Source organism: Atta cephalotes (assembly GCF_000143395.1).
Source record: "Atta cephalotes unplaced genomic scaffold scaffold00078, whole genome shotgun sequence".
Taxonomy (NCBI): domain Eukaryota; kingdom Metazoa; phylum Arthropoda; class Insecta; order Hymenoptera; family Formicidae; genus Atta; species Atta cephalotes.
Window position 1 is genome coordinate 228,345 of NW_012130142.1, and position 13,186 is coordinate 241,530.

Here is a 13,186-nt window from a genome sequence, read left to right on the forward strand (position 1 = left end):
ACACACACACACACACACACACACACACACACACACACACACACACACACACACACACACACACACACACACATACACACACACACATACACATATTTTTTTTATTATAAATTAAAATTTTAAATAAAAAAAAAATTTGTAGTCCACTTAACAGAAATACATATTTTTTGTTAAAGGAAATATGGATTCTTAGAATTATCCACTAAAATTTTTGTTATTAGTCTTATTTTTTTTTTAAATTTTTCAAAGTTGTGAAAAATAAGATCGTGAAACAAAATTATTTCAAATCATTACTATTTAAAAATTAGGAAAAGTTCCAAGGTTATCAGGACCGATATATTCTAATTAAAGATTAAAAAAAACTTTTATTTTGACTTTCCCTCGAAAATCATCTATTGAATAGGAAATTAAGATTGAAGAAAACTTCTCGATATGAAAAGAAGTCAGCATTTGAGACATCATCATTGATACTAACAACAAGACGCGGATGCTGCGATGACATGCATCGAAGTATTGTCAGAATTCCTCGAGGAATACGAGGAAGCTGCGAGAAGTTCTTACCGCGAAAAGTGACGGCGCAATGGTACTCCGGTTCTAACCGGACAGAAGGTTTTCGTGTGGTCGGAGAATGTTACTAAGTAAGGCATTGATTCACGGGCAGTTATAATACCGCCAAACCGAAGAATCCTAATAGATTCAGGTCAATGCTACTACCGTTCTTCGAAGTCGTTCATTATGTGGGAAGAGCGGGCCCCGTTCTCATGCCACACAGGTCGCCAGTAACCTGTATGCAGCGGACTCCGTGTCGAGAGAATTCATTGCAATATCCAAAACTCGAAGTCAAGATAGAAGGACTTTTAAGAGGACTTTTTCTTTTGATACCTTCTTTTATTCTACATACATCGCGATGCAATTTGAAATAAAACGAATTTTATTCTTGTTTATATTTATACATATGTAATTATGTCATTATTAGGAGAAAAATATACATATTAAAAGTCAAATAAAAATCGTTAAACTAATGATTAGACTAATGCGATACAGCTAAGTCAGGCATTAATTGATTTTTTTTAGTTATAAATCTTGTCATATTTTGTTATTATAACAAATTTAATTTTTTATATATTTTTTATATATAATAGAATTGATTTTATTGTGAAAATTATAAATTGGAAATGCTAATAGTTACATATTAATAATTAGAAAATTATATAGAAGTTTTCTGTAAGGGAAGTTGATTGGTAACTTTCTCACGCCTGAATAGTTACCCTGTGGAAAAAGAATCTCACGCATCTCAAGTTGTTTTGACCGGCATAGTTATGAGTGGTGTTCAACTCCATTTTTGAAGAATGTTTCTAGTATAGGTCACGTAAGATGTTAAACAGCGATCGGGTTATGGATTAATGTGAACGTACAGTGCATTTGTATGTATACAAACAATAAAAATGTCGACATCATTTTTGCAAATATGAAATATAAAAGAGAACTAAAATTTATATATATACTTAATATAAATTAAAATTTGTCTGTATATAATAAGAGCATGCTTAAAAAATATAATTCTATTTTTTTGAATATTTTTTTCTTAAACTTTCAATATAGATTACATACTGAAAAAAATTATTTTGTACAATATTAAAAAAATGATATATAAAATGATATATAAAAAAATGATATATAAAAAAATGATATATATATAAATATGATATAAAAATGATATAAATAAACATTTTTATAAATTTTTTTTAATAAGAAATGTTTAAAATAAAAAAGATCATATAGCCCTTTTCCACAGTTAATATGTAAAGTTAGAAGAAACAAATAAGATTAAGAGATTAAAGAAGAAACTCTCTTCTTAAGAAAAAGGGGGTCAAAGAGCGCTACTATGTCCTTAAATGCATTAGGGACGCGCAAAAGAAAGAAAGAAAGGAATAGGAAGGAAGTTTTCGTGTCGATTCGGCGAACTCCCTGCGCGTGTACTCCTTGCTTGAGTGCGAGCCAGGACCCTTCCTGAAGTTAATGATTCGGTCATTGCGATGGGTGGCGGTGGAGAGTGGTGGAAACGAAGTAGTGTGGGCCTGGCATGTAGAGTAGGAGAAGACTGCGCCAGGAGGGCGAGAGCAGGAGAGGAGGAGAGGATCAGACTGCACAGGAAAGTAAGCTCGATCCCAGTTCGAACGCTTCGGTTCGGTCTTACGGGTTTAGTCTTGAACAGTGGATTGTTACCGTAGCTGTTTGGGAAGATCGGGATAGATACCTGAGGGTTAGATATCCTATTCATCGTTGCTCACCTATATAAATAAGCGAGCGAGTTGGCGCCATGCACCACCATTCACGTCTCCTCTAAGAAAGGTGACGTCGCATTATATAATCACTAAAAAGCGCACTGATTATCTTTTTTGGTCTTTCGAGGAGTGATCTTTAATTGCTTATTTGAGGGAAGGAATTCGCGAAATAAGAATTGAGATCGAGTAGACTACTTTCGGAAGACTATCAGCAATTCGATGCCGCACGCCGGCATTCCGACGTCAGCTCTAACCGCGAAGATAAGGCGCAGGCAACAACTACCGGTCACCCTTAAAAGTACGTATGGGAGGATATGGGGTTGTAAATTGAAGATTATGCGACGCATATTTACAGCAGCGTTTATCATTTAATGATGGATCGAAATAGAAATGTTAATTACTTTGCATACTTCATTATTGTCTGCAATGATTTTGCATCAATATATTATTAATTTGATCTATATATCTTATTATATATATCTTATTATAATTTTATTAAAAGAACTTTATTTATAATTAAATGTTTCAACTTTAAGATTATTGTTGATTTTTTGGATTAAATCTTTTGTTTTATAACGTATTGTAACATTATTCTCATTATTGTATTATCAATTAAATGTAATGTTAAACAACACGTACAAATAGTTTTCAAGTTATAAGCAATTGAAAAAAGCAAATAAAACCCTTATAAAAATTTTTATTCTGATATATAAAATTCTAAAATTAGAAGCATATTATAATTAGCGCCAAGACATTACCATGTTTCCCGATATAAAACGTATAAAACATTTCGCATAAAGCTAAAGTGGATTGACAAGAATTACTTGCAAACGCTGATCTTGTTAAAGTACCGTTTTAATTTAGCTGAAAGATTCTTGGTAGTAATAATAATTTCAAGTATCCCATTTATTATATAAAAATTGATAGTTAATAATTGAAAAACAAAATTGTGAAATGTTAAATTTATCATAAAATATATATTTTTTATCAAAAACAAAACTATGAATTTAATTTAATTTACTTTTCTAATTCAAAGAATTATGTAGAGAATATGTATAGTGTAGTATAGTCAATGGTACAAGAGCGTTATAGCCAGTAGTTCTTTGAAAGAAATAAAGTATATTAAAAATCAAAGTTATATTTTAGAAGTACACATTACATTCACTAAAATGTATAATAATATTTACTTACAATTAATTATAGCATCCAATTACCATTATCATTAATTATAGCTTGCTTTGCTTTCTACGAAACATGCTTTTTGAAAATTTTTTACAAATATAAAAATGACGATCGATAAATTGATCTCTCCAATCTCCGAACGCAAATCCGAAAAAATAAAAATATCTGCTCAATCATGAAGATGAAGTTTCGACAAACATGAATATTTATTTTGAAACAGTTATCTTTGGCACATTCGAAATATTTTTTATTGGAGATTTTTATCTAAAACTTTAGCGGAAAAAATTTTGTAAAAAGCATATCTCGACTCGAATAAGTTATAATTAATAGTGATAATAGTGATTATTAATAATAGTGCTATAACTAACAAATAAGTAAATGCATTTTAGTGAATGTAATATATTTTTAAAATATAACTGTAATTTTTTTAAGATACTCAATTTCTTTCAAAGAACTCTTGATTACGCTCACTGACTGTAAATATAGAATATTTACACAATATTTACACAATAATTTAAAAAAAAACAAAACGAAACACTTAATGTATTTATAAAATCTTAAATTTAATGTTTTTTTATCAAAAGACAATCTAATTTATAAATAAAATATACAAATATTATAATTTTTTCTCAGGTAAATATTTATTTCTATAAGTGTTTTGTCCTCAATATATAAAAATGCGCTTAATAATTAAATACAAATATTTTTTTCAAATGAATATATAATAATAACAATAATATTTTTTAATAAAAAAAATTATTATTGACTCATTTACTGTACCTAATATCTGCAAAAGACAGTAAGGCTAATATTCCTTCTCCGGATATCGAATAATATGTGAGTTCAGAAATGCGTGACGCACTTTCGCGAAAAACATCGAGATAAGCATAAAGAGGAAATCTTGATTAAATCATTAATTTAAAAAAATAAATCCAGATGATATTAAGGAATAAATACGTGAGTTTCTGTACAAGTTTCTGTTTTATCATTCATACGATGCATAGGCCTATAATTAAATTTAAAAAAATTTTGAATTAAATTCATAATATAATACAAATCAAGCAGTATATCAATTAGCAAAATACCGTGCATTTGTTGAACTATACCTCTAGTTCGGTTGACGTTCTAAAAAAGTAAACAAGTAAATAAAGTAAAAAAGGCAGTTGTTCTATTTTCTGCTATTTTATTTTTTTGTATCTATTTTTTCATTTTTAAAACTTAAACACAACAATTTATAATAATTACCAATCTGAAAGAAGAATGTAATGCGTTCTTATATATAAGAGGAGCATAAAATATAAAATTGCGTTTAATATTAAATGAAGTGACATACCAGTGATGATATCTATTATAAATTATTTATTTAATTTCTTCTCATTTGATTAAAAAATTAAATCAATCTTAGCTCGAATTTAAAATTTTTAATTTTTACAAATAATATAATAATGGATTTTTCTCTTCAAGTAAGACAGTCTAATGATAATTAATTATGAAGTGGGAGTATATACATTCACACTGGAATCAAGCGCTCGAACATCTTCGAGAGATTTACGTTAATTAACGGGCCAGGATCAGATTATTAAACGCATGAATTGACAGCAGGCAAAAAATTAAGAGGTCGTTATGTTTCCGTTCGACTGTCGTTAATAACCCTTTCTTTGCTCATATTCCTCTCTCGCAATCGGGAGGATGAACACGTTCTTCTTGTTGAGAAGGGCATTGAAGTCACTGACAGGCGCAATTCTTTTTGATGATCTCGATATTGTACCTAATGTATATTAAGAACATGTGTTAATTATAGACAAATTAGGAAAATTGTTGAAATAAGAGATGAGATTTTACAAATTACGATCGCAAATATAGATTGCGATATAGAATTCATTCAAATGTGACGAAAGATGCAAATATTAATCTTCTTCATAATTCTTCCGTTATAGGTATAATAGTATAATAATAATAATAATAAAATAACAATAAAATAATAATTAATATTGTATTTTAAAATTAATTTTAATAATATAAAAACTATTATAAATATTATAATAGGAATAAACTGTTTAATGTTTTTCTAATTTCTTTTTATAGATTTTAAATGTCTATTTAACAATCATTCATGTAAAAGTCTCAATTTACAATTTTTATTCATTAATCGCACAGTATGCTCGATCACGATCGTCACTGTATTTTCATTTTATTTCCGTGACTCGCAGTCCGTCGTGTCATTCCGGTCTCCACATTTACACGAACAGCGAAAAAGCGGATTGCGATCTTCTACTGTCTTCTTGTTGACAAGTTCCAATCAGAATTCTGAGGAGGCGCATGGAATCGGACGCAGGTAACGTATGTCTTGTGATCGCAATCGAGCGAACGAACGAATATGCGACCGCATGAATCGTACTTTTGTTACAACGAAGACACAATCTCTCTGGGAGCGGGCGACAGCAGTCAGTCATTCGCCCGGTCCGCAAGTAAAAAAGGATGAATTCCTAAGATGGACTAAATGGTGCTCGAAGAGCTGTAGCAGCGGATAGCATACTAAGCGTACATACGTATCGCGCTTCTTCGGAATTACCGTCGTGGGAGGTAATGCCAATAGCAAAACGGGAATAAACGTATGAGGAAAGTGCAAAGAGTCATTAAGAATCCAATTCTTTTGAGATTTATTTGGTCTTACTGCGGAAAAAATTGTGTGTCGTGCAAAAGTCAAATGTACATTATTATATAACATTGATTTGATGCGTTTTTCTTTTATCCTACCTGAAGATCACTCGGCCGCAAACCATCCAGAATATATTGATTGCAAAGCCACATATGCATATTATAAATACAAACATATTCATTATAAATAAAGAAAACAATAAGCCTCATAAAATTCCGTCTGCTGGGTACGGAAGAGTTAATAAAATGATGTCTGCGCAGAATGGTGGCCATGGTGGTTGCTCCTACCAGGATGTTTGGCATCATGGACGCGATACGTCGAGGAGTACGACTCCATTAGAGTGGCCAGGTGCGACGCTCGATGCGGGGAGAATCATTCTGACGAGGTACGTAGGACGAGGACACGTTGTACAAGCGAGATTATCTTAACTGTATCGCCATTAATATCTGTAATATTATTATTATCAGCAATATCTTATGTATATGATAATATTTCATTTCAACTAACACTGTTATATAATCCCATATATGTATTATATTATATTGTATTGGGTTGAAACAAGAGTTCGTAACGCTACTTCATTTGTCTACATGTTTTTTTAAAAAATTAACAAACACTATTCGAAGTTTCAGCTTTAAAATTTTGTTTCTTTTAATTACTATACGATAATTTTTATCTAAGTTACAAGCAAGTAAAGTCATGCTTTTTTTATTTAATTTGCAATAAGCATTAATAATAAATTTTAGAAACATTTTTAAAAATTATTTTGTAGGGAAAACTTTCACGTTAACAAAACTTGTATGTTAGGAAAGCGAAAATTTTTGCAAGTTTTTTTTTAAAGCGCGTGACAGACTCACGAAGTGAGAAGAAAATTTCCCTCTAGGAAAATCTAAAAATTTTTGTAATTTTCTATATGTAAAAACTCTTAGAAACTCAAAATTTTGTTTATTTTTAACAAAGTTACAGCTGCTTGAATTTTGAAGTTCGTTACAAACATTACGAACTTTTATTCTAAATTAATTACTGTGGATTTCAATATAAAGTTATTAACATATGCAAAGTCGAGAATTTTTAATTAAGAATTTTTTTCTATGTTTGGATTACATTAAATGTTAAAAAGCGTTATTTGATAAACATTTGGAAGACATTATATAAAAATTAATATTTCAATTTGGAAGCATTAATGACAGGGTAGAATATTAGAATCGCACAAACACAATCATTATTCTCAACAAGTCCGATCGTTGTTGGCATCAACCAGCGCGTTGCAATCAGGCGGAATAATCGCTTCGATTAATCAACACGCTACATTGTACGCTGCTGTCCGAGTGGAGATCGATTTTAATTTCGATGGCCGATTCGACACTCGATAGCGTCGCTAAATAAACTGGTTCTCGCAACGCTTTGTCGCCTTCTTAAGAATCGCAGACGCGAACGATGATTCATCCGGGGCTTGTCCAGGTTTTGCGGTTTCTCGCTCGCGTGTAATTAGTTATGCGAGTCCGAGCGTCCCTGAATCCGCGCCCACTTGAATCTCATCGTCACGCTCGACGATTTATGAGGCACGCCGTGCCACCGTGGGACTTAACTCGAACGATGCTAATTCGGCAGTCAACAACGGCGAATCGATAACATTGTATATGGGTCATCTGCCATATCGTATAAAACGGATATTTCTCGATAAATTTTTCACAAGTAGAAAATATAATTTCATTGGTTATGATCACTTTGATGCTTAAATTATATAAAGGGTTACAATAGTTAATATTAAAATATCTTCTCTCTCTCTCTCTCTCTCATTTACAGGGAGATGTCTTGATTGCTACGTTAAGCAATAGATTGCTACATTAACATAGATTATTACATTACGTAAACGTAGCCGTAAGAATTGACCGACCAGAATTAAATATTTTTCTTATAAGAAAAACGACCCAGAGAATGATTGAATCTATATCTATGTCCGGATAGTTACACAAAACTTTATATATTTATTTATATTATTATTAATTTCAAATACTTTTAATATATAATATTATAATTTAATTGTAATCTTTAAGTACAATTAAATTATAATATTGTAATAAAAAAAGCATATGAGATTAATAATAATAAATTTTGTGTAAATATTTTGTGTAAATATTCAGACATAAGTACATGTCCGCTCACGAGGGTGTTTACCTTATTATTTCATTGTGATTGATTAATTCTTACAACTACAACTACTACTACTACTTACAATTATTACGCTATGCAATTGTAGAATAAGCTCGAATTTAAATTAACCCTTTGATATCTCTACAGCACCTTACGATTCTAACATGTTCGCGTATTACAAATGAAGATAAAGTATATTCACAATACGAGTAGTGAAAGTTAAAGATTTTAATTAGTCACGCGATAACACCACGACCAATATAAGAGACAACATCCATTGACTTGGCAGTAACTCTTCAGCGAACTTGGGCGCTTTACTGCTAATATTTTTTGCTGGCGTGTATACACGTCATTACAGCAAACGGTCCCGAAATGATTCCGGAGAATCGTTGATGAAGTGGAGGCGGTTGCAAGAGGGATAGTGGACGAGAAGGAATGACAAAGAGATAGCTCTCAAGCTTAACTGGCGGCCAGCAATAAAGTTCCGAAGTAATGGCCTATAAAAGAGTTGCGCCGCGCGCAACTCACTAAGTTCGGATGTGTACCTACGGCGCACTAGAAATGTATCTTCTGACATTATCGAAAACAGGTTCTTATTCTGAAGCATCGATGATCAATCTTCTCGATCATCATCATGCGTTCTTGCGCGGCGCGTCAATCTTCGAGAACATCGCGATTGCAAATGATCGAAACTTTCCGTTTCCGGTATCAATAGCACAAAGGTGGCAAAATTATCTTTGGCGGTGAAATTAATTCTTATTGATGCTGCGTGGATATATCTGGCGTTAACAAACATTAAATAGAAATAGCGAAATGTGATAATGAAAGGATTGGTTGCATAAACTAGATAAATCCAATTTATAAATTACATTGTAAAAATAACTTTATTATGGATTTATTTAATTTTTCATCTCTTTAATTCAAATGTAATTTATCTTAATATACAATTATATAAATCGATAAAATTAATAAATTATTTTAATAAAATATATATGAAAAAAGCCAATCAGAGCCAAAAGCTATCTTTATTCTCGTGTGAATAACATTAATAAAGTCATAAAAGTTTCAACCCTTCTTTTTGGATCCTTATTAATATGAAATCTAATTCTAATGTTTAATTTATATCATCCCAGATTAAAATTTATAATGGAAATGGGAGGGGACAAATTAAACTTCTCGATGTTAGCTTAATCAGAAAGGAAAATTCTCTCATTCATAATTGGTACCACAAAGTTAGTACCCACATTTTCTGGTCGCTACTTGAATTATTTTTCTAGATATCCTCTATGCCAAAAAGTGGGAACAATTGTCGGATTAGATAGAGTTCTTTCGTTGTCCCATCCTATTTTCCATCTGGAGAACTTTAAACTAATTTAAATTCTTGTAAACAATGGATATCCGTTGAAATTCATTCTCACTGAAATCAAAGGAAGGTTGTAAAAAAAAATTTTTAACAAATGAATGATTAGATTAACAAAGAAAATACAACAGACAAGATGGAAAAATTAATCACAGATTTTTCACAATACTTTTTATTTTATTTTTATCGGAAAAAATTTAAAAAATTTTTTTAAAAAAGATTCCACAAACACATGGCATGCATACAAAGAGATTAATAATCTTAAAAAGTTCATTAGGGAATATAAAGATATTCGTTCGATCGATGTCGAATAGACGTTGTATATAAAATTGATTATCGAGATTGTGAAGCATCATATGTGAGCCAAACAGGCAGATGTTTGAAGATACGCATTAATGAACATAGGAATAAATACATAAATTGGAACACGACACAACATTGTGTAATAACTGAACAAGAATTAATCATCAACATGAATTTGATCGGGAAAACATCAAGATATTAGATGAAGAAAGAAAATATTTAATAAAAGATTAATATTGGAAATGAACCATATAAAGCAATAAAAATAGAGTTTAAATTTACAAAATGATACTTATTTTTTTAGACTTACTATATATAAATTTGTTGAAATCGATGTTCTTCTTCTCCTTTTTCTTCCCCTCATGTTCTTAGTTTTATTTCAACAACTACTTGTCTTTATTATTTTGACTCTCATTTCAACTCTGACCACTGACACCAGAACATCGTGCGAAAATGATTATATATAAGTCTAATAAAATTTAAATTCAGACAAGTGATTTTATTTATTTTCTTTATTAATTTTTCTTATGATTAAATAGAAAATCTGACAATTTGATGAACGACGTGGCTTTGACTCTGACATAATATATACACGTACAATACCGTTTTTATTTTATGTAAATTTTTATAATATCATTGTTAAAAATTTTAATATTTATGATAATCAAATGTATATGACATCGTTTTTATTTGTATAAGTTTTTGTATCATTGTAAAAATTTTGTATTCATGATATTCATTTGGCTATTCTTTATATAGTTAAATTGGCATTTGGATAGGAAAGAACGTGCGAGTTTATTGTGCTTCATCACCTTAAATGGATAATTGCACCGATTTTAATTATATTTTTGAATAGGCTTACTTATGTAATTTAGAATTAGATTTCATATTGATAAGGATTCAAAAAGAAGGATTGAAATTTACAATTTTGTTATTGTTATTCACACAAGAATAAAGACATTTATGTGCACCCAAACAGCTGGTTTTGGCTCTGATTGACTTTTTATTTATATTTTATTGATTGATTCGTTCGAGTCTTTTTTCATTGGTTTATTTTAATGATTTTATTAATTCAGAGAAGGTAAAGAGCAATATTCAAAGTATACACTCGTACTAGGTCATGCTTGTAGTCTTACTTTTTTCCAGTTATTTTTGGAATAAAGTTTAAATTTTCTACTTTCCATTCTATATTATATATAATATAAAAGATTAGTATTTTTAATTTAATTTAAAGATTCTGATTAATATTAATTTGCACTCTCGTTTCCGTGAAATGTTATTCATTACGTCAGTTTACGTGTCATTTCCAATTAATGTTTGAAGTGCAAAACATTCGTAAACATGGAGTATTTACAAAGCATTATTTCTATCGAGATATTTTGTGCACGTTTCATTAGAATTTATAGCGAATTTTTATCTTCACGCAATTCATTACATAATTTTCCGCATTCTTTTAATAGCATTTACTATTGCTTTAATTAGCTGGAGTAATTGCGATTTGATCAATGACGCATTGCTTTAACGAATGCTAATAAAAAAAGAAATAATTAATATTTATCATTAATTAACTTAGTCAATATAGTCATCAAAATGGAATTTTATTAATAATAATTTTATATGCTCGTATTATAAAAATATAGAAGAGAGAGCAGAGAAAAAATATAATTGTCTACTGTTATTATAATTAATTCAATTAGCATATTTAACAGTTGCAAAACTTCATTTTGAAAGTTTAATGAGCAGACATGAATTTTTCAATATCAAAGAGGCGGCATCCTTTAGAATATTGATGCAAAAAAAAGATAAACCATTATGACAATCGACTTCGTTAGTGCAATCATTATATCGCAGGGAATTCTACTGGAAATTTGCCGATTAAATACAAGTTTCATATGCGGCGTCGTTTTGATTGTTAATTATTGATGTCATTGCGAGGAAAAGAATACATGCGAAGAAATGAAGTATAAGGGAAAGAAGAAGATGAAGCGAAAAGAAAACGATGCTGGTGAATCGCCAATGGGCAATATAATTTTCTTAACGATGGCGATCGGCGGCCGGCCAATTCTCGCGATGAACTTCGATGGAAGGCCTCGACTATATCGATCTTAATGAATACTTCAAACTGCAATCTTTGCGAAGTCTTTAATTGGGGTAGTCTACCGATGCGAGAAAGATCAGGAGGAAGAGAGAAGAAGAGAAAGCGGGTCCGCGGGGGAGGTGGAGGAAGATGGAGCAAGGATCGGCGTGCATGATTTTTCAGTATTGCCGATCGACACTATCGGCGATCTTCGCGGCGGGCTACATTAGTCTCCTGCCATACCCTAATCTTCGCGATCACTTCACGACGGCCGCGCACTCCAATCTTCGCGAAGAAGTTCTCGACTGGAACAGATCAGCTCCTACGCGCCTTCGGCACGATCGACAAAGAAAACGATGCCTCTTTGCCGATGCAGAGAGGGACAGAAGAGCGAGATCTGGTGAACTTCGTTAGCCTTCTTATACATCTTTGATTCGCGTGATCGCTTCGGATATCACTCTACAATCTCGGCGCGTATCGGCAAAGTTAATTCTTCGATCGTGACGACGCTTCATCAGACGCGCACCTCTTTTCACTCTTTTACGTCCCGAGAGTGATTATTACTCGCAATGCAAATACCGCGAAAGTGATAATCGTTCATTTATTTCTTATGATGTACGTCGAAAAAAATGTATCAGAGAAAACTAGAACGGAATATTCTATAATTTTTTCAGAAATTTGTAGTCCGTAAAATCTAATTTTTTAATAATAAAATATTTCTACATAATTGTAAGCATTTTGTTGTATTTTTCGTTAAAGAATTTTTTACAATCTTTATTATTATCCAAACTCTTCTTATTTCATAAATACAGAAATATTCGTTAATATAAAGCTTTTATTAAAAGTATACGTGTCTATAAATAATATGAAATTTTGTAAAATTAAAAATCTGTTTTTAAAACAATCTGCACACTCTTAGCTATTAATTAACATAATAATAGATTATGTCACTAAAAGTCACTTTTATTAAATTATAATATGAAGTTTACATATAATTACACGTATCTCTGTAATTAAAAACAAATTTTAAATCATAAATTAAAACTTTGTTATGGATCTCTTAACTCATTGAGTCAGTAAATAATAAAACATATATATAATAATATTATAACTAAATTATAATAATTATATATATATATATATATATATATATATATATAATAATA

General features: G+C 30.6%; 1 protein-coding gene across 1 annotated transcript in view; it reads left to right on the forward strand.

The window, feature by feature from the left end:
- Positions 1-2,036: 2,036 nt before the first annotated feature.
- LOC105624437 (anosmin-1) overlaps positions 2,037-13,186 on the forward strand; it is a 48,756-nt gene continuing 37,606 nt past the window's right edge. Inside the window, exons 1-3 of the mRNA XM_012205801.1 lie at positions 2,037-2,156; positions 2,490-2,583; positions 6,387-6,511. Coding sequence (XP_012061191.1) covers positions 2,037-2,156; positions 2,490-2,583; positions 6,387-6,511 — 339 coding nt within the window. The remainder of the gene's footprint in view (positions 2,157-2,489; positions 2,584-6,386; positions 6,512-13,186) is intronic.